The sequence below is a fragment of the Meles meles genome, chromosome 12 (genome assembly GCF_922984935.1).
Source record: "Meles meles chromosome 12, mMelMel3.1 paternal haplotype, whole genome shotgun sequence".
Classification (NCBI taxonomy): Eukaryota; Metazoa; Chordata; class Mammalia; order Carnivora; family Mustelidae; genus Meles; species Meles meles.
The window spans coordinates 13,889,539-13,917,496 of NC_060077.1; the positions used below are offsets into that span (position 1 = coordinate 13,889,539).

The 27,958-nt window shown below is 45.0% G+C and overlaps 2 protein-coding genes across 4 annotated transcripts in view; both read right to left on the bottom strand.

Annotated features, from left to right (window-relative positions):
* Positions 1-1,943: 1,943 nt before the first annotated feature.
* On the bottom strand, positions 1,944-23,592 carry VPS33A (VPS33A core subunit of CORVET and HOPS complexes). Its single transcript, XM_046025604.1, has 13 exons — positions 23,454-23,592; positions 21,282-21,347; positions 20,707-20,834; positions 19,424-19,610; positions 13,274-13,390; positions 12,153-12,327; positions 11,131-11,324; positions 9,101-9,227; positions 7,975-8,042; positions 7,352-7,489; positions 5,272-5,409; positions 3,114-3,282; positions 1,944-2,303 (listed from the first exon to the last, which is right to left on the bottom strand). Exons 1-13 carry the CDS (start codon positions 23,553-23,555, stop codon positions 2,122-2,124), a joined length of 1,791 nt encoding a protein of 596 aa, XP_045881560.1. The 5' UTR covers positions 23,556-23,592; the 3' UTR covers positions 1,944-2,121.
* Positions 23,593-26,019: 2,427 nt separating this feature from the next.
* Positions 26,020-27,958, bottom strand: part of CLIP1 (CAP-Gly domain containing linker protein 1) — a 122,272-nt gene continuing 120,333 nt past the window's right edge. For all 3 annotated transcript variants that reach the window (XM_046024180.1, XM_046024181.1, XM_046024178.1), the window contains one exon: positions 26,020-27,674. In XM_046024180.1, the coding sequence (XP_045880136.1) occupies positions 27,449-27,674 (226 nt within the window). In that variant the 3' untranslated portion in view covers positions 26,020-27,448. The remainder of the gene's footprint in view (positions 27,675-27,958) is intronic.

The following is a 27,958-nucleotide window of genomic DNA, read 5'->3' on the forward strand; positions in this document are numbered from 1 at the left end:
ACATGAGACACAACTGAGGGTCTGTTCACAGAACAAAAACCCCCGCCAAGGAGACCTGACCAGACTTGAACTAAATCCCATGAGCCAAAAACATTGAGGGACAAGGTGGATTTCCTTCTCTAAGCGGCTGAGGCTGACAACAGCTGGGGTTGGAAGGTATAAAACTAATCTCCCTGGGATAATGAGTATTTGAAAAAGGATTTTCTAAAACAGGCCTGGTTTTTAAATTTTTTTATTTTATTTTATTTTTTTAAAGATTTTATCCATTCATTTGACAGAGAGAGAGATCACAAGTAGGCAGAGAGGCAGGCAGAGAGAGAGGAGGAAGCAGGCTCCCCGCGGAGCAGAGAGCCCGACGCGGGGCTCGATCCCAGGACCCTGAGATCATGACCCGAGCCGAAGGCAGCGGCTTAACCCACTGAGCCACCCAGGCGCCCCTATTTTATTATTTTTTAAAGATTTTATTTGATATATATAGAGAGATCACAAGTAGATAGAGAGGCAAGCAGAGAGAGAGGGGGAAGCAGGCTCCCTGCTGAGCAGAGAGACCGATGTGGGGCTCGATCCCAGGACCCTGAGATCATGACCTGAGCCAAAGGCAGAGGCTTAACCCACTGAGCCACCCAACGCCCCAGGCCTGGTTTTTTTAAAGACCCTTTTCCAAATACTGAATGTCAAGGCCAAGTGGAATGCATGAGAAGGAGAGCTTTTAAATAGGACCTCTTCTACTCCTCATTCTTAAAGAGATCTTTCTTGGATTGTAGAATTTCTCTTTCACTCACAGCATGCAATATGCTACCAGAATTTCACTAACAGAACAAAATGAGCAGAAAACATGTGTGGTTACTGAGAAACAACAGAAGCCACGCCTCCCCGAAGGAAGGATGCTGACCTTGATCCCCTGACAAAGGGGAGATTGGGCAAGGGCTATGAAGCCATCCGTTTGGTCCCATTCTTGGATTTAACTTCCAGACGCTGGGACGGGGCAGGAGGGAGGCAGGGAACACACGCAGGTTTCCAGCCTCTCGACCAACACCCTGTCCCTCTGTCCCACAGGCTAACCATCCCTTCCAGGAGCAGCTGCGACTGCTGGACTCCAAGGCCATGGACGAGCTGCACCAGAGGAGGCAGAGGTCACTGGACCAGGCCTGCAGCAGAGCTGTATGTTTACGAGCAAAACAGACGCAAGAGGCTGAGTGTGGAGAAGTATGTGCAACAGCTACCGTGCAGGTGGCGTTGCCAAATGCCGAAGAAGCAGAAGTCGCTGCTGCTCACGGGGGACCAGCTGGTGCTGGCGCCCACGATGTATGGGGAAGAAACCCGACGCCTCGGCGGAGGCATCTACCACGGCAACACCGGGAACGACACGCATGCTCAAAAGCGTCTGAATAGCGTCTAAGAAAATTCTCGGGCAGCTGCTCGCTAACCTCGCGTTCTTCGACGTAAAAAGCCCTTGACGAGTGAGACCCACAGAAACCTAGCTGGTCAGACAGATGACGAACTTGGATTTGGAGAAAGAAGTCCTTCCACGCCTCTTGCTTTATAGGAGCAGAGGACTGAAAAGCAGAAGGATTCAACACTTGCCTTAGCGATCACCTAAGCCAGAGGCTGACAACAACCGAACAGAATGTGGTCTAATCTGCAGGACAAAGAGATCTCAACCCAGTGACAGGGCCAGCTCCTGCTCCATCGCCTAGCTACCGCCCCAGGCCTGACGTGCCTTCCAGAAATTCCTATTAGGGGTGAGACGTTCTACTTTTCATTTTCAGCCCAGTCCCCACCGTCCTATGTTAAGAAGACCTCATTTGCACAGCTGTGTGAGATTACTTGTCCCCACTGTCCTTAATACGTTTGCAGGGTCTCTAAGGAAGACCCCGAGCTTAGAACATTAACAACTGGTGTTTCTGGGAGCCAGGTGGATTCTCTTCTCTTCTTTTTTCTTCAAGAAATTAGAAACACGAAAGAGAAGCAGAAAGGAGAAACCAGTGTAATTGAAGAAGCCGAGCCCGGAAGTAAATTCTGTACTCTCCTGTCATTCTTCCGTGGGGTTTCACTTCCGTTTGGTGGCTTCTCCAAAGGAGCAGTTTATTGTGTGGTTCACTCAAGTTGACTCTGATCACCCTAGAAGGGTTTTTCCATTAGAGACTCTATCCAGCTGGCCCCGTTCATAAGCTTTGTGGTGGCAATGACGTATTCTGTACCTCCATCTTCCAGCTGGGACAGAAATCGCAGGGCAGCAATTTCAGCAAAGGTTACTCCCCCGAGGAAAAATATCAGAGTGACTCGGTTTTCCCCTGGTTGACCTGACAGGGAAACATTTCAGAAAAAACAATTATTTATTATGGGTGCCTCTCCTCCCACGTCTTAAAAAACTGCATCACAGGGGCGCCTGGGTGGCTCAGTGGATTAAGCTGCTGCCTTCGGCTCAGGTCATGATCTCAGGGTCCTGGGATTGAGCCCCGCATCCGGCTCCCTGCTCTGCAGGGAGCCTGCTTCCTCCTCTCTCTCTGCCTGCCTCTCTGCCTACTTGTGATCTCTCTGTCAAATAAATAAATCTTAAAAACAAACAAACAAAAAAACAACAAACTGCATCACAGGCGCCTGGGCAGCTCAGTGGGTTAAGCATCTGCCTTCCACTCAGATCATGATCTCAGGGTCCTGGGATCGAGCCCTGAGTCGGGTTCTAAGCCCAGCGGGGAGCTTGCTTGAGATTCTCTCTCTCCCCCTCTCTCTGCCTCTCCCCCTGCTTGCTCTCCCTCTCTCTCTAAAATAAATAAATTTTTAATTAAGAAAAATATAGCATCATATATAAGAAAAAGCAGTTAACTGTGTCTTGGTACGTACAGACAGCTCCTTTGAAACTCAGGAACATGATTTTGATCTCAATGTTCTTTCTAGCTCCTGAGATCCTCAACTCAGCGGTTGAAAGCTGCTCCTCCTGAGGGAATGCCAGGTTCTAGAACTTACACTGCACATTAGCAACTAACAAAAGAGGTTACCGGACCCTGAATCCTGCAAATACCTTACAAATATACTTTACAAAGCAACTGCATAATCCACGAAAACCACACCAGCAGCATGTAATTCTCTACAGAGACTGGCCACAGACTTACGTTTCTTTTGCAGTCCCGTGGGCAAGGGCTGCCGTTCTTCGAAGTGCGGCCCTGGGAGTATGCGGAGAACTTCCTCGATGCTGCGCCAACCAGGCCGTGAGAGCAGCTGCGCCAGGCGCACGCTGAGAGGGGCATAACCACTGTACACATACGATATGTCCGTGGGATTCTGTGAAATCATGGAGGGGGGGGGGTCTGTAGCTACAGAGACGCAGAGCCACGGAACAGCGGCCTTTTGGGTAACCCAAAATTCAGTGATTTGGCTTTGAAGGCAGAAACAACCAAACTCTGCAACGTCCCAAGGTTCACTTTGAACTTAGATCTTGAAAAAGCCACTCAAAGCATCTCGAGGCGCTGACCATGAAATGCTGTTATCTGCTTTGGCAAGAAACTTCTTGGAGGGGAAGCCGGCACTCTCTAGCTGAGTGACGACATGCATGTCCCTAGAAGCCAGGCGTTCTACTTTCAGGCTTTTCTCCGACAGAAAGGCTCGTCCACCGGAAGAGACCAAAGCCCAATGTATTAACCGCAACTCCGTGCATACTAGCAAAAGACTGGGAAGCGCCTGAATCTCTATCAAGAGAAATCTGTTACGTCATAAATTAAGGTTTAGCTGCAAAACTACTATGCAGCAATTAAAAAAAAAACTTACAAAAAAGAATGAGGTAGATCACAGAAGGATCTTCGAGATGTAGTGTTAAGTGGTGGCTGGGGTGGGTAGGGAGAGGCAGGTCAGAACAGTGAAGAGAGGGGAACTCATAAATTGTTTACGCAGTACCATATAGAAAGTAAGAGTATGTATATTCTGCCCCCAGGGGGAAGATAATCCGATTCTGCCACTTTTAATTATTAGCTTTTGTTGCAGGAGGCAGCCTGATTAAGTTCCTATGAAAGACCAAAAATGAAAATAATAGGAAGAAATTTTGAAAAACTTGAATCAGCAACAAATGAAGGCAACGTACACTCTGCTTCGGAGGCCAGTGGTATAAATATGCATCATTTATGTTACAAGGTCTGTAGAGACACAGAACCTTCCTGGACGGACAGATAAAAAACTGATTATGCGGTTCCTTCTGAGGGAAAACCAGGGTGATATGGAGGGAACCTGACTTTTCACTGTTTGCCTTACTTCTGTATGGCCGACATTTTTACCACACGTGCTGGACATTTTCCAGATCCTTCTGCCTCCTCGCTCCCCCAACTTGGTGCTCTATGTCCAGGAGGCGAACCTGTAGGCTCTATGCCAATAAGCCCCCATGCCCTCTTTGGGTTGGCCAATGGGAGGCGCCGGATGGAACCTGGAGAGTGGCCAGCATGAGGGGTCAGGTTTATGGCCCTGGCTTCCTTCTGCCACACTGCTGGAGGCTGGCTGTGTCTCTGGGACAGAGGGCTCTCATCCCTCGTCTTGTCAGATGGCCTCTCCACACTGCTCTTCTCTCCAGGTTCGGGGACAGATTTCTGCGGCAGTTCGCTCTCCTTGCCCTCGGGCCCAGGCTGGTACGGAATCCCCACTGCATGCTTTCACCGGCTCCCACCCTGCCCTCATCTTAAGAAACTCCCCTCAAGCTCCCCGTGTCCGAGCATCTTTGTTCCCTGCTGGCATACGGGCAGATATGATACGTGAATGCATTACTTTCTAAAAAACATTAGAAAACTGTGCCAGATGCCTGGGTGGCTCAGTTGTTAAGTGGCTGCCTTCGGCTCAGGTCATGATCCCAGGGTCCTGCGATCAAGCCCCGCATTCGGCTCCCTGCTCGGTGGGGAGCCTGCTTCTCTCTTTCCCTCTGCTTGCTGCTACCCCTGCTGTGTTCTTTCTCTCTTGTCAATTAGATAAATTTTTTAAAAATTGCTCAGCGGGTTGAGGCCTCTGCCTTCAGCTCAGGTCATGATCCCAGCGTCCTGGGATCGAGCCCCGCGTCGGGTTCTCTGCTTGGCTGGGAGCCTGCTTCCTCCTCTCTCTCTCTCTGCCTGCCTCTCTGCCTACTTGTGATCTCTATCTGTCAAATAAATAAATCTTTAAAAAAAAAAAAAATTTAAAAAAAAAAGGGAAACTGTGCCAGAAAGGACACGGTGGATGTATAAATCAAGTAGGCTATGTGGCCATGAGAAACCATTACCCAGGAGGTAAACTGAGCTGAAGCGGAGGGGTGTGTCTCACCTGCTCGTTCACATCATCCATCCAGAGGCGTAGTGTTTTCCGGATGGTTGGGTAATTGTTTCTGCCCCCCGTCTGTGGTTTCAGCAGGCCAACCTTCTCTAGGTTGTACAAGGTCAGTATGTGCTCATAGCCGTATGTCTGTAAGGCAAGCCGTTCGGACAGAAGTCAGATCAGGAAAAGAGTTTCTGCCACTTTCTAAAAAGAGCACTTCCAACAAACGGATTTCGTTTGTACGCTGGGCCCGTTACCCAAGTCCACGGGCTGTCTACGGGCACGGGGGCCACATGGAGGGTGCGACCTACCCACTTGTCACAATTAACCAGCTCACTGCTTCAAAGACCAATTTAAAGTTTTTCCTTTAAAGTCAGAATTTATGAAAAAAGAATAAAGGCAGAATGTATGCACCCAACTTAAGTGAGCATCAAATAAATAATAAATGTTTTAAGTGTGATATAATTTGATATTTAAAAAAGAATGAGGCACATCGATACATCCTGATGAGAAAGATCTGCATATATTCTTTTTTTAAAAACTAATTTATTTACTTGAGAGAGAGAGTGAGTGCATGTGCACATGAGCAGAGGGAGGGGCACAGGAGAGGGAGAGAGCATGTCAAGCAGACGCCCCGCTGGGCACGGAGCCCCACATCCATCTCATGACCCTGCAATCACAGCCTCAGCTGAAACCAAGAGTCAGGTGCTCAACGGGCAGTACCACCCAGGCGCCCCTGGATATATTCTCAAGGACAAAAAAATACAGTTATAGAACACTATATACAGGAGGACTTTCTTTCTGTTTTTAAAAAGACACAATAAAGGGGCGTCTGGGTGGCTCAGTGGGCTAAGCCTCTGCCTTCGGCTCAGGTCATGGTCTCAGGGTCCTGGGATCGAGCCCTGCATCGGGCTCTCTGCTCAGCAGGGAGCCTGCTTCCCTCCTTCTCTCTGCCACTTGTGATCTCTCCCTCTGTCAAATAAATAAATAAAAAATCTTAAAAAAAAAAAAAGATACAGTAAATCGTAACAGTTAACAGGCAGCACTTACATCACACTTCCGGGTGCGGGGCAGTGTCTGCTGTCAGGGTGTCACACGCACCAACTCCGTGTCTTTACCAGAACCGACGGGCGGGGTGCTACTCCTGTCTCCAGCTGACAGAGACGTCTACATGACTTGCCCAAGGTCACACAGCTATTCAGTAACAGAGCCGGACATGGACCCAGCCAGTCTCAGCCCAGAGTCGGTGAGTGTGAATATTCTCTGCCATAAATGCAAACAAGGGAGTCTGGAGGCGCATAACCTAACTGTGGCCCCGGGTCCTGTCTGGAAAGGGCGACGGGGGCGGGAGTGGGATGAGGGGAGGACCACCTGTTGCTCCTGGACACTGCCTTATTTGAATCTTATAGGATAAGAATGCATGCGTCGTCTGTGTAATTTTTTAAAAGACAAAACAATATAAAAAAAATTTGAGTGCTTAGTTTTAATCATAATGACTTTAACTGTGCCTGGTGATAGCAAATAAATGAGACACGTCCAAACAGGGGAGAATTTTTAAAATAATGGTGGCCTTTTCCTAATCATGAAGTAAAATGGGCTTAATTTAAGTATGTCTGCTAAGGGATTATATCAGAAAATTTGCAAAGATGTCCCTTCCTCCATCAAATGCAATCTGGGTGAGAGTAAGGGCGCCAGACCCCAGTTCCCTGGGCTTTGGCACTGACTCTGCCCCTCACTAGTCAGGTGACCTTAGGCAAGCTACAGAACGACCCTGTGCCTCAGTTTTTTCATCCATAAAACAGGCTCGATAACAGTATCTAACTCTTAGGGCTGTAGTGAGGATTAAACAAATGAATACAGTAAAGCTCTTTCACTAGAGCCTGGTACATAATAAATGCTCAATAAACCCTAGCTGTTATTGTGATGCAAAAACAGTAAACAGTGACCAATACCAAGGACAACCCCTGCTCTGGGTGTTAAAAAAAATTAAAGACAGTGGAAACAGTATACCAAAACAGGAGCTTTAAGCAGTATTTTTTGGAAAAGATGTTTCCTCCCTTAGGAAATTAGTCATTTGAAACCTACTGACCTGGAGAATTTCTCTTTTATAATAATCCAGAACTTTTTGTTTGAGTCCACTGTTGCACACGGACTGGAGACAAACCAGTCTTAACACCTTGATCAGTGGGTGCTTTTGGGCAATACAGTCTTCAATGTAACTATTGACCTGGAAACAAAACACACAGGTATGTATCCCAGCATCCGGTTTGGGGAGTCTAAGGAACTTGGTCTTTATGATTATTTTTCAAAGCGGAGGACACACTTGGGCAATGCAACTGCCCATCTTGACGTAGCAGCCAGCCTTCTGGGAGGATGTCTGGGGCGTGTGTGACCGTGTGTCCATCTCAGTAAGAGCAGCAGTTTATGACTGCAAAGTAATAGGCACTTTCTTATATGAGCAGCTTCCTCAGAAAGCAAGTATCTTCATTTAACTACAACAGGCCTTAAAGATGGCTGGTTTCAGGGGCTGGGAAGCGCCTTGCACAGCACAATGCTAACTGTCTGTGACATGAAGAAATCTAGACTTTCACATTCTGCACTTGCTCTTAAAAATGCCTCGGCAAGGCACGGGAATCAACACTGTTGCTATTTTAGCTATGATCGTATGTTTGAGAAATCGCCGATGATTTCTCAGTTCTTTTGTTCACATACCTTATCAGTGTCTACTCCGGACATAAACTCCTGTTCCGCTGTTAGTTTATCAAAGAAGTCTTCAGAAGCTGAAACGTAACCAGCAAATATGCAACTTAGAAATTAAGTAAATGTTGATTTATTTGAGCAGTGTGCTTCCCTACACAGAAGATAATTAAGAAACAAGACATGCAAAAAACAAGCAAGCAAAAGGTTCAAACTGTCATCTGAAAACAATCTTCTAAAACACGGAAAACCCTACGACCTTGTGCTCCTAAATTACAGTGAGATGCAGCTGACCCCTTTGGGGCCCTTAGGACTCAGCACAGATCCTAAGAATTTTGCCCTGGTACCAGGGAAAGCCCATCTCCCTAGCAACTCACAATCATCATCAAATTCAACCCAGTTTTTTTTTTTTTTTTAAAGATTTTGTATTCATTTATTTGACAGAGACAGATCACAAGTAAGCAGAGAGACAGGCAGAGAGAGAGGGAGAAGCAGGCTTCCCGCTGAGCAGAGAGCCCGATGCAGGGCTCGATCCCAGGACCCTGAGATCATGACCTGAGCTGAAGGCAGAGGCTTAATCCACTGAGCCACCCAGGTGCCCCTCAACCCAGTTTTAACTGCTCTCTATTAACATGAAAACAAAGGACCGAAGACTTCATAATACAAGGCCCCCATGTTTTGTGAGTAAACTTGTCTTTGGTTTAATATACATCTTCAGAGCGCTTTCAAAATACTCAACGTATGATCTCTCTACCAATTCTGCAGGAAGTCTTCCAGGGAAAAACAAAAAGCAAAACCAGAAATATCACATTGGTCTGACTAAAAAACCAAACAAGAGGGAAAAGACTAGACAAAAAGGAGCCCCATTAGGGCGGCAAATTACAGAAGAGTTTTCCCTCTTACCGCTATTCCAAGTATTTTGTCTTAGGATGATATTAATAATGCGAAGGAAACGAGCTAACCACAAATGAAACACATTTAACTATGGACATGCGAACACTTAATTTTTAACACTGAGAATGACAACGTTCACAGAGAGCTGCCTTTCCCAAGGAGGTATCGTGGTGCCCGTGACCCTGGCGTCAGACAGTGTGTACGCAAATCAGCCCCCGATGAAAATCATTCCTCCAAGGATACTCACTGGTAACATCCTTGATTAACTCAGCAATCGAGGTGTGGTTTGCAAGTGAGCCCCTTGCTGCTTGCATGTGGGGCAGCTGGGAAACAAACTGCTTGATCTCCCCAACGGTCTTAGCATTGTGCCGCTCCTGAAATGGAGGAAACAGCAGACCCATCAAGCAGGGGAGAGATTTTATTTATTAATTTTTTAAAGACTTTTTTTTTCAAGATTTTATTTATTTGAGACAGAGTGTGCATGCGCACAGTGGAGTAAAAGGCAGAGGGAGAGGGAGAAGCAGACTCCCCACTGAGCAGGGAGCCTGAAGCGGGGCTTGATCCTGGGACTCCAGGACCATGATCTGAGCTGAAGGCAGACGCTCAACCGACTGAGTCACCCAGGTGCCCTGAAGATTTTTTTTTGTTAGAAGATTTTATTTATTTGACAGAAAGAGATCACAAGTAGGCAGAGAGGCAGGCAGAGAGGGTGGGGGGGAAGCAGGCTCCCTGCTGAGCAGAGAACCCAATGTGGGGCTCCATCCCAGGATCCTGAGATCAAGACCTGAGCTGAAGGCAGCAGTTTAACCCACTGAGCCACCCAGGTGCCCCTAAGGTATTTTATTTTTAAGTGCTCTCTTCTGTGTCTTGCTCATGGGATATATGACTTATATCAATGTGAGAAAAAGAATGCAAATAAATCAGGCCAAACGCAGCTCCGATGTTACAAGAGAAACAGAGATGAGCTCATGGTGCCTAATTACTGTGTTAGTAGTTTTCAGAGCGTTAATGCATGAGGTTTTCTCCTCCTATGCCCGGGCTCCTATTGTGACTGGCATATGGGGGCATCTGAGTATTTCTGGGGGTACTATTAGGTTACCCACAAACACTTCCGAATAAAAAAACAAAAACAGGGGCGCCTGGGTGGCTCAGTGGATTAAGCTGCTACCTTCGGCTCGGGTCATGATCTCGGGGTCCTGGGATCGAGCCCCGCATCGGGCTCTCTGCTCCGCGGGGAGCCTGCTTCCTCCTCTCTCTCTGCCTGCCTCTCTGCCTACTTGTGATCTCTCTCTGTCAAATAAATAAATAAAAAAATAAAATAAAACAAAAACAAAAACATAATGTTAAGAGGGAAACATAAACAGCAAAAGTATCCTCTATAAAAAGACAAAAAAGATGCATTCTTACTGCTGAATCAAGAAAACCTCGCTTAGTGATGGGATTTTTTTTTTTTTTTGGCAAAATTTAATCATGTAAACCAAATGTAACTTCAGAAAGCCACTGGGTGGCTCAGTCGTTAAGCGGTTGCCTTCGGCTCAGGTCATGATCCCAGGGTCCTGGGATCGAGTCCCACATCAGCTCTCTGCTCAGTAGCCTGCTTCCCCCTCTCCTGCTCCCCCTGCTTGTGTTCCCCCTCTGTCAAATAAATAAATAAAAATCTTAAAAAAAAAAAAGAAATATGAAAATCAATGAACAAATATAATCCGTCAGAAAGATAAAATCTAGAAATGCAGACTTGGTGAAACATTAGTTTTCAAAAATTCTCCCAGTTTAAGTTTCCAAAGTCTACATAGAGTTTATCATGTTACTGAACTTCCCTGTTTTGGAATTGAGCTTACCCAAGAGTAAACAGGCCCGGGAGGGGGCGGGAGGTGATAATGAGCCGCCTCCCTCATTGTCACCCACCACCTCCACGGGGGACCTAGCGCTGTCCCCCCTGACCGCCAGCTCTATTTTGGAGGATCTTTTATTTATAGTACAGCCGGCTTCCTCGTGAGGGAGGTAGGAAATAATGACAAAGAAAAGGTAAAACAAATATCTATGACGAGAGGCTGTAAACTGCAAGCAGTGCTCCGGCTGCCCCACGGAAGGAGCAAACGGAACACGTTCTGTCACGGGTCTGGGAACAGGTCCCAAAAGAAACCCTAGGGAGCCCCGGTTTCTTAGGAGGGAAACGTGCCCCTGCACCGAAACCCAGAGGCTCTTCCTCCCCTGGCGGGTGGGGGAGCAGTCCAGCCTGTGAGCCTGGACAGCAGCAAGACAGCCAAATGGCCTCACCTCAAATGCTGCGGAGATCACCTTCGCTTTCTTGCTAAGCACGGAGCCCACCGCGTTGAAGTTTTTGTCTCGGATCTCGGCATAGAGCTCCTCTGCGGAATTTAGCTGAAGTTTCTTTGCTTCCGTGGGGAGCTCCTTCCCACCATCGCCCTGTTTCTTCGGGGCAAATTTCTCCGGAGGTAATTTCACATAACCTGGGAATGACAGTGGAAGGGGGCAAGGTCCTGTGTGCATTTATCGAAGGAAGGGATCAGGTGCCCGGCACAAGACAGGATTTTCAAACTCAGGAGAGAAGCAAGCCAGCTTCAGGAAATGGCATATAATACTGAGGTTTTTATTTTTCCACAATCAAAGTAGACTTTGATGGCAAAAGAAATATATCCGGATTATTATTAGGATTATTATTAAACATTTCTAAAATTTAAAATGCTGACAGAAATAAACAAGCCTATGGTGTGGGCCAAAGCCAAACCAACATGTCTCTGACCTTGGACCTAATGATCTGTCACACCTAAATGCTAGCAGGCCTCCCCAATCTTCCATCTGGTGTCCCCAACGTCGAGTGTCGGCCCTTCCCAGGATACGTCGCCAGCAGCATCCCTGCGTTTCTGACTCGGCCTGCCCCTCCCTGTGGCCTCTCCACCCACCCCTCACCAAATGCAGTGCAAATACGGCATCTCCAACCAGCTTTCCCAACAACTGCTGGCCTTCTCCAAACCGCAGTGCCATCTGTATCTAACTGAGGGCCACTGTCCACGGGGACAAGCAGAGTCCTGCACACTAAGCATCCGGCCAGCCTTCGTGGGACCGACAACACCAGTTTTTGCCAGACTTTTGTTTAATCTGGTGTCCGAAAGCCAGAAGTCAGAATTACATTTTCTCAAATAGCTTCTGATTTATATGCAAAGAAAGCATCTCAAAGAAACCTCCTCCCTCAAAAAAAACCCCTCCCCTCAAAAAACGCCCATTTGAATATTTTTATCCATTGACCTTTCAGGAAATACAGATGTCACTTTACTTACTGTTCTGAATGCCATAAATTTCATCAATGAGTCCTTCATATGTAAGCTGAGTGGCGAGAGGCGTCAATAAGTCCACGTTTCGATCGAGCAACAAGAGATTATCAAAAACAGGAAATATTGAATTTTGGCTTCCTGTAAATTCTCTCTTCATCCTGATCATCATATTGGCCACTTGCTGGAAACAAAACATTAGATCAGGTGGGACCTTTCTGGGAAGCAGCAGATTTTAAAATGTAGCTAAAAACAGAAAGACAATCAAAAAAATTTAAAAGGAGAGAAACTGTGGAAGAGTGAGACCAATCAGAAATCAGCAGTCAGAGAAAAGTGTCTGCTGCTGGCCACCCACTCCCATCCGTGCACGTGCACCGACGGCAGCCACCACTCGGGGAGGCGGGAACTCGTTATTCACGAGACCCTTGTAAACCCACCATGAGCGCTGACTCGGTGCATACTGGGCCTCTGCTCCAAGGGGAAACAGGGGTTCAGCTCCTGTGAGCCTCTGGTCACAACGTTTTTATCGACTCATCAATGAGCAAGCTTGTTTCCTGTGTGCCTCCATTTAAAGACACTATTTCCTACAGATTGTTGAGTCACCAACAGTGAACTCAGAGCCAACAGCACCATCACTCAGGCCTTCGGGAAGCTGAGCCAGCACGGCATCCTGCTCTTGGTAAGGCCCAACCACGGCACCGCAACCCTCCTGAGCAGGGGGACACGGACAGTGCCGCACGACCACCCTTGGGGCCCTGTGAAACAGGGAAATCACCAACAGAAAGCACAAAAATGCAAAAAACTGGTGTTAAGTAGCGCGTAACACTACATAATGGCCAAAAAGGACTCCTGTTTATAGCCCGAGAGCCGAAACAAGAGGGCAAGCACTGCTTTTGCAAGGACGTCAGCTGGGAACACGCACAGCGGGCCGCTCAAATTTTTTGCCACTCTTGACGTGGCTGTAAAACACGGCGAATATCAATTTGGGGTTACAAGTACATTTCAGCCATTAGGTGAGTTCAGAAACAAATAGGATTGACTGTACTTGTTCGTAAATAGCTTCCCATCTCTCCCTTTTTGGGTACCAGGGCACCCCTTCCTTCACCGCAGAAACATGCACCGCTTCTTACCCTGGCGCACTCTCCTTTCCCAAAGATCTGGGGGATTGTCCCGTACAGAGCCTGCAGGGTCATCAGCCCCTTGGCTGCGTGGTAGAGGCTTGTCTGGTCACTCTCCAGGTAGCACTCCTGGGGGGAGAAAGGGTGGTTCCTGTTAGGTCCCTGTCACTGGACGCGTGCTGGGTGCCTGCCTTTGTCTGACCCTGGGACTTCCCCTTTATTTCCCACTTTGCCTGGAAAGCTGGGGAAGCAAGACAGTCTTGTCAAGCTATCTGGCGGTTGAGAACATGAGGCCAACAGCTATGCTACTGGGATGTAGCTGTGGAAGCAACTGGCAGAGCCTTCTGGAAGGAAAGTGTTCACCAAGCACAGCAACTCTTCTTACTTATCGACTCTCAAGTAAACTGATTAACGAAGATGGACAATGAGAATGGAAGGGCATTCTGGAAAGGCCACATGCTAATCCCCACAAAGGCACACATTCTTTGACCCCCAAAGTGCCAGAGGACCGCACAATAGAACACTCGGCAGTTCTGACAAACATGAGATCTCACATACGCTGACAAAAAACGTAGCTGAAGGGGCGCCTGGGTGGCTCAGTGGGTTAAAGCCTCTGCCTTCGGCTCAGGTCATGATCCCAGGGTCCTTGGATCGAGCCCCACATCGGGCTCTCTGCTCAGCGGGGAGCCTGCTTCCTCCTCTCTCTCCCTGCCTGCCTCTCTGACTAGTTACAATCTCTGTCTATCAAATAAATAAATAAAATCTTTAAAAAAAAAAAAAACGTAGCTGAACAATCTTTAGAGTATGAACTCATTTTCAGAAAATACATTTTACTTTATAAGATACATGAGGTACATTTTGTCAGGGCCAACAAAATACACACAAAGCCAGCTGGGACGAGAGGGGAGATGCCCAGTTCCAACACTGACTCAGGTTGCCTTGATCTGAGCTGCTCTGTGCCACTTGCCAGTGGCTCTCTTGGCCCATCAGATAACCTCTGTGTGCCTCAATTTACTCATCTGTAGAAGGGAGTACATTCTACATAGTGTAAGGAGTAAATGAAGAAAATGCATGTAAAACAGCACTCAAAACATACAGTAAATGCTTAATAAATGTTAGCTTTCGTTATTTGTAATTATCCGGCTATTTTTCACAATCATCATCTGCTCCCAAGTCAAATGGTACATGAGGGGCCTGGGTGGCTCAGTCGGTTAAGTGTCCGACTCTGGATTTTGGCTCAGGTCAGGATCTCGGGGTCGTGAGATCAAGTCCCACGTCAGGCTCTGTGCTGGTGTATGGAACCTGCTTAATTAAGATTCTCTCTCTCTCCCTCTCCCTCTGCCCTTCCCCCCTCCAAAAGAAATAATAAGTCAAAATGGTACATTGCACCAGACACCTGCCCTCCACCCACCCACCCACCCAACGTGTCTAGTCTAATACCAGAGGGAATAGGGAAGATAGAGGCGCACTCGGGCACTCCGCCCCTAGGAGGAAGGAGGGCTGTCCCCTGAAGATACTGTGAGGACTGTCTGGTCACCAATGGAAGCATTGCTGGAAGATGGCTCTTCCAAGTCTGGAAGAGCCAAACAGGAAGGTGAAAAACAGTGTCTAAGACACACTTTCTGGCAAAATTACTTAAAACCCCTGACAGGGGCAGAAGTAAGACAAAATTCAAGAAAAAAAAGTATTCGGGAACATCTCTTAAAATAGTATTCATATTATTATTTTTTAAAGATTTTATTTATTTATTTGAGAGAGAGAGAGCACGAGTGAGTGAGGGGGAGGGCAAAGGAAGAGGGAAAAGCAGACTCCCTGCTAAGCAGGAAACCTGACATGGGGTTCGATCCCAGGGCCCCCAAGATCACTACCTGAGCCGAAGGCAGACAGACACTTAGCCAACTGAGCCACCAAGATGCTCCTTTAAGACTCTATTTTTTTTTTAAAGATTTTTAAAAAATTTATTTTAACATCACAAGTAGGCAGAGAGGAGGAAACAGGCTCCCCACTGAGCAGAGAGCCCGATGTGGGGCTTGATCCCAGGACCCTGAGACCATGACCTGAGACTCTATTTTTAAGTAATCTCTATACCCAGCATGGGGTTCAAAGTCACAATCCCGAGATCAAGAGTTGTGTGCTCTACAGACCACGCCAGCGAGGTGCCCAGCATTCAAATAATTTTAAATTTAAAAAAGTTGTATTACTACAGACATTCTTTTTTTTTTTAACATTTACTTATTTTTATTTTAGAGAGAGAGCAAGTGAGCGAGCGTGGGAGTAGGGGCGGAGGGAGAGGGAGCACCTCCAGCAGCTCCCCCCACCTCCCGTCCCGCTGGAGCCTGAAGCAGACCTTGATCTCCTGACCCTGAGATCACGACCTGAGCCGAAATCAAGAGTTGGATGCTCAACCGAAGGACCCACCCAGGCTCCCCAGATATTCCTTTTATAAGGCTATCTTTTAAAAAAGATTTAAAAGTTAAAAACAGATATTAATCTTGAATTTTTTGCGCTAACATAAGCATCGGTGGGGTGATTATTTGTGTTAATATCCCAACGCTATTGTGCACTTGTGGCATTTTAAGCCAGGAGGACATTTTGGGAGGGACAGATGCTAGTATTGTTAACATTTAAATATACACACTTTTTGACCTTCAAATCCCACATGCCCACACAATAGAACAGCCCACAGTTTCTATAAAGGAGACAGGCTTATATACACTGATTTTTATGTATACGCACGAAGGCCCTGACACATTAAACACTGCTACCGAGCATTCAACTGGGTGAACTCTGATTCCCATATTTTTATACAGAACAATGATGGCGAAGATCCTAAGCACATTCTCACAGCAAAGATCTACCTGTGCCTTCTGATGCCAAAACCCACTGAATTATATTCACTATTTAAAATCACATAAATATGTAAAGTTACATGAACTCTACAGAAACTGGGGTTGAATTTTGCATTAGGGGGAATTCTCGGCTTTACCATCCAGGCAAAATCTTTTGATTTCTAAACAGAATCTGAAGTGAACGTACAAAACCAAGAGCTTGAAATTCCCAGTAGAATTTTTTTTTTTTTGGGGGGGGGCAAATCTTCAGAAAAACAAACAGGAAATCTCTCCTCTGGACAGGGCTTGTCATGCTGGGACACGTCTGCCTCAGCTGCTAGCAAATCACATTAATTACAGAGATGTGAATTAATGACACGTGGGTAGGCCATTACAGCTACGCAAGAAACAGAGGGAGCAACATGGTGATTCCAGTCCAAGTGATGGGTATAAGGGTGATCCCTGTCAAACTCCCAACTTTTGTTGAAAATTTTACATTTTTCATTTAAAACTTTGGAGGAAGGGCACCTGGGTGGCTCGGTTGATTAAAGCCTCTGCCTTTGGCTCGGGTCATGATCCCAGGTTCCTGGGACTGACCCTGGTGTCGGGCTCTCTGCTCAGTGGGGAGCCTGCTTCCCCCTCCCTCTCTCTCTGTCTGCCTTTCTGCTTACTTGTGATCTTTGTCTGTCAAATAAATAAATAAAATCTTAAAAAAAAAAGATGGTAAATAAAACAAATACATAAAGTTACATTTGCAAGAAAACTCTCCATTCTGGAGAACAAAGGCGTGCACATTGGCTATAAACACAGAAAATAAGCAGTGGAGAAAACCAGGGCTCCAACAACTGGCTACCCATCTGGAAAAAATGAAATGAGCCTCTACCTCACACCACACAAATACACAATTCAAGCTAGATTAAAGCCCTGACCTCTTTTTTTCCCCCCCCAAAAAGCAAAACTTCCAAGACTTTTGAAGGAAGATATAAGATTTCCCATGTCTTCAGGATGGAGAAAGATTAGTAATACTCAAAAAAAGCACAAACTGAAAGAATAAAAGTGATACATTTAACTACTTTAACTTGGAAGACTACTACCTCTCAGAGTCAAAGCTTACTACAAAGCCAAGTAATGGAGAGAGTATGGTACTGCCCTAAGGACAGGCATAATGATTAATGGAATGGAACTGGGACATCAGAAATAAACACTTACATTTACGGACAACTGATTTTCAACACCAAGGGCACCAAGAAAATTTAATGAGAAAAGTTCTGCCTTCTAGAAAACAGTGCTAAACAAATGGACAGCCACATGCAAACAGAGAAGTTGGATCCCCAACGCACATCAGATAAAAGGGAACTTAAAATAGCTCGAAGACCTAATGTAAGACTGAAACCATAAAGCTCTTTGAAGAAAAAATAGGGGTCAATCTGTTACTCTGGGTTAGGCAACGATTTCTTAGATGGAACACCGAAAGCAAAAGCATCAGAAGGGAAAAACAGATAAACTGAACTTCAAAATGAAAAATTTTGTGTTGAAAAAAATTTTTTGTATTGGGAGAGAACGCTTTTACCAAGTGAAAAAAACTCACAGAACGAGAAAATACTTGCAAATTGTGAATCCAATAAAGAACTTGCATCCAGAACATTCCAGAATTCTTACAACTCTACTAATGAAAAGATAAGCTATTCTGCTTTAAAAAAATGCACCATGGATCAGAATAGACATTCTTTTTTTTTTTTTTTTTTAAAGATTTTATTTATTTGACAGAGAGAGAGAGATCACAAGTAGACAGAAAGGCAGGCAGAGAGAGAGGGAAATCCCACAGGGCTCGATCCCAGGACCCTGAGATCATGACCTGAGCTGAAGGCAGAGGCTTAACCCACTGAGCCACCCAGGTGCCCCAGAATAGACATTTCTTTAAAGGAAGACATACAAATGGCCAAGCAGCGCATGAGAACCTTCTCATGATCAACATCACTAGTCCCTATGGAAATGCACATCAAAACCACAGTGAGATAATGCATCACATTCTCCAGGATCACAAACTTCAAACAGACAATAAAGTGCGGTGAGAATTTAAGATTGGAACCCTTATCTCTCTCTGGTGGGAGCAGAAAATGGGTGAAGACAGACCTTTACCAAATGACCCTGTGATTCCACTTCTAGGTATATGTAAGGGAAATGAACGCACACGTATTAATGTTAATGAAAACCCGTATTAATGTTGGCAGCATCATGATCGCCGACAGAGGGAAAAATCATCACCTGTCCACTCCAGATGAACGATAAACAAAATGCGGGAGGGCATTACCACGGAATAACGTTTGGCAATAAAAGGGAAGGAAGGACTGATAACCTGCCACAACGTGGAAAAGCCTCGAGAACATGACGCTAAGAGGCCAGACACAAAAGACCACAGGTTGTATGATTTCATTGATAAGAAAGCTCCAGAATAAGCAAATCCATACAGATGGCAATGGACTAGTGACTGCCAGGAGCTGGCGGTGGCGGGGGGTGGGGGTGGGGAGGAGTGATTGCTGAAGGGCAGAGGATTTCTTTCTGGGATGATAAAAATGGTCCACAATGAGACGGCGGCGATGGGTGCACAATTCCGTGAACTCCCTAGAAACTGGTGCACCGCACACTTTAAAAGGGTAAATTTTATGGCATGTGAATTAGGTTTCAATAAAGCTATTACTAAAAAAAAAAATAAAGCAAAGCACTTTATAATGGGAAAGGTCTACGTGATAAAAGATTTTATAAGGAGGGGCGCCTCGGTGGCTCAGTGGGTTAAAGCCTCTGCCTTCGGCTCAGGTCATGATCTCAGGGTCCTGGGATCGAGCCCCACATCGGGCTCTCTGCTCCGCAGGGAGCCTGCTTCCTCCTCTCTCTCTCTGCCTGCCTCTCTGCCTGCTTGTGATTTCTCTCTGTCAAATAAATAAAATATTAAAAAAAAGATTTTATAAGTAAAAGTTAAAAAAAGATATTAAAAGGAAAAGATAATATAAGTAAAAGTATAAGTAAAAAAAAAAATTATAAAAAGGATGCAAAAACCACAGATCGGGAGAACATACTTGCAGCTTCTGTAACCCACAGTGATCCGTGAACACAATATATAAAGAATTCCTTAAAAAGAAAAAAATGGGCAACAAAAATGAACAATCTGAAGATCTCCGAAGAGGAAAAAATCTTAAATGTCAATAAACACATGGAAAGAGGGTCAGCTTCACGGAAGTCACAGAAATGCAGATGGAAACAGGATCACTGACACTGTCATGCTCATAAATAAGACAAAAATTAAATCTGACATTGAAAGGGAGAATGTCGTACTTACTTTGAACGCCCCCTCCGATTCCATGGATAAGAGATCCCCGTCAAATGGAATGAGGTCGAGGCTGTACTCGTCCCGATGAATAAAGGATCCCAGAACACCCAGATCCTTCAACCGCTGTTCGCACAATAAACTACGTCTCGGCACAAACAAAATGTGGAAATCTCTTGTTGGACCGCGTCTGTCTTCACTGCAAATGAAGTAACGCTGGTTAGCTTACGAGCAGCCACAAGTCACAGGCCATTTCACTTATTTTATTCCCAGAGCCTTACCACTGCCTTGGCACACAGCAGGCGCTAAATAAATGCTGGTTGGATAAACACACACATACTGACTTTCAGATTCAAACTGTTACAGTTGCCCCTTTGCTCTCTCTTTCCCTCAAGGGAAAGAGGCACTGATTCACAGCCAGTGTTTTGGATGCGTTTTCTAATTTTCTCTTAAACTTTCTGTGGGGCTTTAAAGCTCCCAGGTTTATTGAAACAGGATATCCCTGTCTTACTGAAAACAAATGATTCTTTAACCCCACCAACGCAGTGACACAGTCTTACAGGAAACGAAAGATCAATCTTGACTCCCAGGTCTAGTCTCCTTGACAGCAGACTTCCCAAAATAGCCCATATGCTTTTAAGATCTTAAGGGCCACATCAATCAACTGTACCACAGAGTGCAGACGGGGCTGAGAACTTCCTCTAAAGATTGGATGCTGTATTAAATTTTAATCAGCTTGTACTTACTTTGCTTACGAAAGTCAAGCACACTATACTGAGTGTATTGAAAAATAACCATCTGAGGTTTTGGTTTTGTAATCAGAGTCCTTTCTATTGGAATAGGTCCCAGTTTTAGCTGTCCAAAAAATGGGGTTATATGTTGATCCCCTTCTCCAACTGTTTGAACAACTTCACAAGTTTCCCATTTGCCCTCTTAGGTTTGTTCTTTCACGCCTGCCTTGTTCTCTAAACGGCCACCTTTCCCAGAACTGACAAGATGAGGAGCTCCCATAAGAGGCTCAGTACGTTAAAACCATGAGAAGGGGGGGCGCCTGGGTGGCTCAGTTGGTTAAAGCCTCTGCCTTCGGCTCAGGTCATGATCCCAGGGTCCTGGGATCGAGCCCCGCGTCGGGCTCTCTGCTCCGCAGGGAGCCTGCTTCCTCCTCTCTCTCTGTCTGCCTCTCTACCTAGTTGTGATTTCTCTCTGTCAAATAAAAAAAAAAAAAACAAAAAAACCCCAAACAACCATGAGAAGGACCAACAGCTTTTGGACCAAACATAAGCTGTGAGAGATACCTGAGCACATTTTCAGCGATTATATCCATCAGTTCTAGCCTGGGTCTGACAAAAAAAATAATATTCTTGACATCAGCTGCTGGCAAACGACTTCCTTTAAGAGTGAACATTTTTTCCACTTCATGTTCCTAGGAAAACACACACACAAAAGGTTAACAAAAACCCTGAACTTTACCTGTCATATCCAGACTCAGACATCAGTAATAATCCCAGGTGAATGACATTACTTGATTAGCAAAATTTAGTTTCCCCAAATCCAGATGTATAAAGGACAAAGTTTTAGGATTAAGTCACTGCTACTGCACCTGAATTCAAATGACTCTCACTCGAGAAACCATCAGTGACACTAGGTAATGGTCACTTACTACAAGGCTAGTATTTCCCCAGAATTAGGATCAGCATAAAAACACTGGCCAATGGACCACTGTATGAAGAATGTTAGACATGCATTAGTATCAGTGTCTATAAGGGCCAAAGAGCTTTGCCAGCCAATTACTCAGGAGAAAATGTAAAATCCTATTATTGCTAAGTTTAGAATTATTAATCCCTGAACAAAACCCAAATAACTCATTTACCTTCAGTAGTGAATACTGTGCAATCAAGCCAAATGGTCCTGTGAGGTACTCGTCCCAAACTATTGCCTGTAGGATGGAAGGGACACTCTCATTATAGTTAATATCAGGAATTTCAACAAACCCAAAAAACCCAGCAGTCATACGTAGTAGGAATATTTGCTTCAAACTCTGAATTAACAAAAATTTTAATTGGCTCTGACCACATTCATATCTTACAGGTCTAAAGAAAAACCAGCCCTGGACAAGTGATGCTACTGCTGGGTTTTTGTTTGATTTGTTTTGTTTTGTTTAAAGATTTATTTATTAGAGAGAGAGAAAGAGAGTGAGTGAGTGTGCAGGGAGAGGGAGGGGCAGAGGGAGAAGGAAAGAGAGAATCTCAAGCAGACTCCCCTGAGTGAGGCTCCCAACTTGGGGCCCAACACGGAGCCAGATCCCAGGACCCTGAGATCCTGACCAGAGCCAATGTCAGGAGTTGGGAGTCTTAACAGACTGAGCCACACAGGGGCCGCAGTGACGCTATTGTTGTCATGGGGAAGTTAAGACTTAATCACTGTCCTCAACAGAAAGAAGGAACTATAGTTTGTTGTGTATCTGTGTCATGGTATTAATTATTAGACTGAACGAGATGGAAACTGCTAATGGCAACAGTTAAACCTGGTATTTTCTATGGAAATGTCATATAATCAAATTATATAGAATGAAAACCTTGGATATAGGTATTACAAATCTTACTTTGACAGAAAAGTTTTAAAAGGTTTGGGAAGTTTAAGTAACATGTCCAGGGTCACACAGGGACCTTGGACCTTACGTATAGCATAGGGGGACCAACCTAGAACTCAGTGACCCACAAATCATTGCTCTGGGCCCCTATGAGCCTTTCTACTACTAATCCCCAGAGTCATTTCTTCCTCCCCCTGCTTAAAAAAAAAAAAAATAGAGGGTACATACCAGGTGGGTGGAGGGACAGAGAAAGAGGAAGAGAGGATCTTAAGCAGGCTCCACATGGGGCTGGTTCTCACAACCCCATCATGACCTAAGCCGAAATCAAGAGTCTGACGCTTAACGACTAAGCTACCCAGGAGCCCCGTTCTTCTTCTTCTTTTTTTTTTTTTAAGATTTTTTTATATTTATTTATTTGACAGAGAGAAATCACAAGTAGGCAGAGAGAGTGAGAAGGAAGCAGGCTCCCCGCCAAGCAGAGAGCCCGACGCGGGACTCGATCCCAGGATCCCGAGACCATGACCTGAGCCGAAGGCAGCGGCTTAAACCACTGAGCCACTGAGATAAGTGTAGGTTAACATTTACCTGTAAGAAATAATACAGAGAGCCCTCGTATGCTCTGCCCAGTTTCCCCCAGTGGTAACATTTGCAAAACCAGAGCACAGTATTATATCCAGGATACTGACACTGATCCAACCTGTGATTTTATTCAGATTTCAGTATCATTTCTTGAGCTTGAACTCGGCACCTAGGACTTAGCCTGCTTTTTTTTCTCTCAATGATTCCCCAGTTCTCCTTTCCTTTTCGGAGTTGTACTGCCCATTACTTAAGGAGGCCTGATAAATCCTAACGGGAGTGGAGAAAGGTGACACCACTTAGAAGAAATCCTCTCAAGTCCTTGACCTACAATTTCTCATTCAGCTGTAAGCTGGGTGGTGGTAAACGTCTAACAGGAGAAACAATCCTCAGAATGGTCACGGTAAAACCTCAAATAACTATAATTTATTTCATAATCCGTGTGAGCAGCAGGCTGTAAGACGCTGGTGCTTGGGAGACTTTCGATGGTTCGATATACAACGACACGCTGTAATGCATGGGCACCGGACCGTCTCTGTCCTTGGGCCGCGCCCGCCCCACGCGTCGTGATCTCAGGAGCACCAGACCTGCTTCACCTCTGGACATGAAGGACACCTGACACAACTGTTTCAGGTGGCTGAGATACCACAGTGGCTTACTGCGCTGCAACAAAACAAATGCTATGCCACGCCGACTCCGAGCTGTGTCCCTCCGGACCCACCAGTAGGCCCCTTTCCCCGCCTCACTGGTCCCGCCTGTTCCCCTCCTCGGAAGCCCCCGCGACCTCATACACCTGGAGCTCAGGCGGTCAGGCACCAGATTAGGCCAGGCTGGACTGGTGGCTGGAGAGCACTGTCGCTGCCTCCCGTCCCTCACCTTGCTTCCCGCGCACTTGTCCAGGAACTCGCGCAGCTCGCGACGCACCGCCTCGCGCAGCACGTTCAGGTTCACTCGTCCGTAGGACAGGTGAGCCGCCATCTTGCCCCACCTCCCCCTTTCCCGGAGAAGCCCCACGGACGCGGTCACGTGACCGTACTGCCACGTGACCGGGGCGGCTGACAGCACGCAAACCCGGAAACTGAATTGGGTCTGCGTCTGCTGGCTTTCCTGGCCCTATCGCCTGCCGCTTCTTCTACCGCGTCCGTTCCGGCACTCCCCAAGACCGCCCCCAAGCCCCATCCGGACCCTGCCTCAGTCCAGGAGTCTTTGGGCGCTGGGAATTGAGTTGAGAGGCGGGGACAGGCCCCCTACTCGTTCTTCTTAGCCGCAAGCGTACCCACTATAATGGAAATCTTTTGTAGCACTCAGAAAGCCTTTCGCTTTGCTCTGTTTGTAGGCTAAACTTTATGAAAAAGGACAGCGGCTGAGGGAATCCGTCATAGGACGTCAATGTTTAGCTCTTCTGGTAAACTTCCACTGCATGGTATTTCACACATACACTATTCCTTGTGGAATCCAGTTCCATCAGTAAAATTCGTATGTTACCTTGTGAGTTGCGAGGATCAAAAAGGTGGAATTTACATACTGTTTCATATTAAAAGCTTAGAAGGGTGCTTGGACCTTAACTGCTTAATAACTATTGTTTTAGGAGGATATGGGTGTCTCAGTACTTCGAGGATGGAAATTGACTATTTGGGAGGTGAAAGAGGCTTGAAAACGTTGGGTCTTCAAGTGGATGCTTCCTTCAATCCGTTATAGACACTCTGTGGTATGAAGAAAGGGCTCACTAAACAACTACCATTAAGTCTGGGTAGGCAAAGAACAGAATTTAGGGATGAAGCAGAAAAGCAATCAATCATCCATATATACACACTTGTACACTCAATTCCATGATTCCATCAAAACCATTTAGATTTTAAACTAGCTTGTTTCCACTCATGCACACTGTTCCATGCCCTATTTCTCAACCAAGTTTTCACAGTGCTTCTCAACCTGCATCACAAGTTCTTGGGGGTGCCCAGGTGGCTCAGTCCTTAAATGCCTTCAGCTCAGGTCATGGTCCCAGGGTCCTGGGATCCAGCCCCGCTTTGGGCTCCCCGCTTAAGGGGAAGCCTGCTTCTCCCTCTCTGTCAAATAAATTAAAAAATCTTTTACAGATTTTTATTTTTTAAAATTTGACAGAGAGGGGCACCTGGGTGGCTCAGTGGGTTAAAGCCTCTGCCTTCAGCTCAGGTCATGATCCCAGGGTCCTGGGATTGAGCCCCACATCCGGCTCTCTGCTCCGCGGGGAGCCTGCTTCCTCCTCTCTCTCTGCCTGCCTCTCTGCCTAGTTGTGATTTCTGTCAAATAAAATGTTAAAAAAAATAAAAAATAAAATTTGACAGATCACAAGTAGACAGAGCAGCAGGAGGGGTGTGTGTGGGGGGAAGCAGGGTCCCCGTGGAGCAGAGAGCCTGATGTGGGGCTTGATCCCGGGACCCTGAGATCATGACCTGAGCTGAAGGCAGAGGCTTGACCCACTGAGCCACCCAGGCACCCCTAAAAAATCTTTTAAAATTGTCACATGTGTAGGCTTTTTACCCAACTGAAAATGTGTATTATTTTAGCACCATCTGTGAGAATACATGTTGAGCTCAGCAGACCTTGTCATGAACTGTTAAATGAGGCTATAACTTAGAGTTAAGAGTTGAAATGCCCAAGGCTAGAAATCCCAAGCACGCATGAAATGTAAATGAGCAAGACCAGGATGATAAACCCCCTTCTCAGATAGGATCAGGATGCTAGAAGATGATCGACATAGGTGTTTAACTTGTGTAGAGACCAAATGTTTGGAAACATTGCTATATTGCTATATTTGCCCTATAAATATTGCAGACCTTAGTGTTTTCTTTTTAGTTTTTATGGATATAATTGACATGTAACATTGTATTAGTTTCAGATGTACAACATGATTTGACCTAAGTATAAATTGCAAAATGAATATCACAGTAAGTTTATAGTTTGAGTCTTTTAATACCCTCTGGTTAGTACTGAAGTCTAGGACTAGTGTCAGGGTATTACTTAGGTTAAAGTACATTACTTTAATTCTTGTTCAACTAATAACCGCTTTGAAAATATGGAGATCTTTTGGGGAGTCTGTGCTCATAAAACAAATGTTTGGTTCGGTAATCATTTTGCTGAACATCACAGCAACTTTCAGAATTTCTTTCTAAAACACTATGGATTGGCTAGTTGGTACTATCTGGTGCCATTTATATTTTTGTCAGGTAATACAGTGTGATATAGCAATAGATAATAACCTTAGTATTGATTTTATGTTAAGTGGGTCATAGGACACTTTGAGATGGGAATACGTTGATTTCTTTTCTGGGGGTGGGATACATCGCTTTCTTAAAAGCTGTTTGTCAACAAGATTGCAGTAGAAATTTCTATTTGGATATATAGTGCTTGCTCATTTAAAAAAAAAACAAAGACAAATAAACCGAGAATAATATCAGTTTACTACCACTGGCAAAAAAGAACCATTTATTAAAGTAGATACAGAACACTTGTTTTCTCAAATTTTAATACTGCTTTACATTTTTGTTTGTGAAACACTTCCTATTATAGTATGTTTATAACCAAAATTTTCAACTCATTACAGATTTTTCACTTGTCAGACACACGTTTGATAATCTTGAGGGGAAAAATACATCAAAGGCATATATACAATTATAGAAGTTCTTATTATACATGTAGCATGGAAGACACATTTATTACTTTTTACATATTCTAAAAGACATTCAAATGAAGATAAATAGATTCAAACTGGTTGATAAACTTCTGATGGTTGAGGTCCTTCATTTTTATTTTTTGTGACAAGAAACTCCAAAATTATTAATGTTGAATTTCTCATCGTACATTCATCTAAAAACACGGTAAAAAAAACTTGTAAAGATTGTAGACTGGTTAATTTAGGTGCTTTACTGTGGCTTATTATCTAGTTAATTGACTGCTGGGGATATCTGCTGGAGAAAGAAACAGATTTGGAGAAAACTCTCCCAGTTATTTATATCTGATAAAGAAACAAAGTGAAAACAGAAAAAAAACAGTTGCAAAGCCACGTGATGTTATATTCTGGCCTAGTTCATCATGTCTTGATGTGTTTTCTTTTTCATAAAGGTAAAAATCTGAAAAGAAAGTCATTGTTTTTTCCCAAAATATAGATTTTTTAAAAAATATATACATATAATATATAGAAGCTGAAATTATGCAAAACCAATGAACAAAACAGCACAGTAGAGTGAGTAGGTGCAGCATTTAGATTATAAAATGTCCCCACAGCAGTTTGGGGCTTCCCCCTCCCTTTACCTGTTTCATGATTTTATAATCATACCCAAGTATTATCAAGCCTGAAATAAAGGCACTACTGACAACAGGTAGTGCAAAGAGCTCAGATACTTCTTTAAGAATAAAATACTTTAAATGAGTAGATGAAAATGCAAAATGGCACATTTTTCCAACTCATTCCAGTGTCAGAGCTTAACCCAAACATCTAAATATACAAACGCAGCCTGGAAATTTTTAGTGCAAATATGAAAAGTAACAGCATAATTTAAAAAGTTACTTAAATAAGGTATCGTGAGGGTAGGGATTGTTCTAGGAGGGTTCCCTCGGGGCAGTAAATGTAATGGCATCTGGTGCAATGTCTTGTTGGAACTTTCAAAAATCAAAAAGAAAATTAGAGGTGAAAACTCACCCACTAAGTATTTATTATTTCAAATTCTAAGGGGAGACTAAAAGGGTGATTTACTGAAGCTCAAAATAGTTTAATTTGTGGATGGGGGTCAAAAATAACGTGGGTTCTCCGGAAGTCTGCACACAGGATGCTGGTGTTCCGTTGCCTACATGCTCGTGCCTCTGAGGAGCCCGGCGCGAGGCTGGGGGTCCCATCAGAAGGTCTCGTCGTCATTGCAGTGGGTGGCCCAGTGCCCGAACACCTCACAGATTTCACAGTACGGGCGCTCCTCGCTCCGACTGCCATGGTGTGTGGAGTGGGGGGGGTCCTCCGATGCCTGTGCCTGAGTGGGGCAGTCCTCTGTGTCGTGGAGGTCAAAGCAGTCACATATGTCACAGAAGAGGCGAGGTTTCTTCTTGGACTGTTTCTCCTGGTCGTCACTACAAATGTTAATGTGTATGATCAGAAACTCATCTCTATCAGATGAAATTCAAGCGACAGTCAGTATCAGTTGCAAAGGACACAAAAGAAGCAAGAACTAATTAGGGCCAAGTCTGGGAGCCTCGAGTACACACTGTACATTTAATTCAAGTGTGGTCGTTCTACAGTCCACACTTGAAACTTTCCCATCAAATCATTTATAGAGTGCTACATCACTCTCTTGCCAGATTTACGGAAATCGATTTATGTCCAAGAAAATTGTTTCTCCAATCCACTGGAGAAC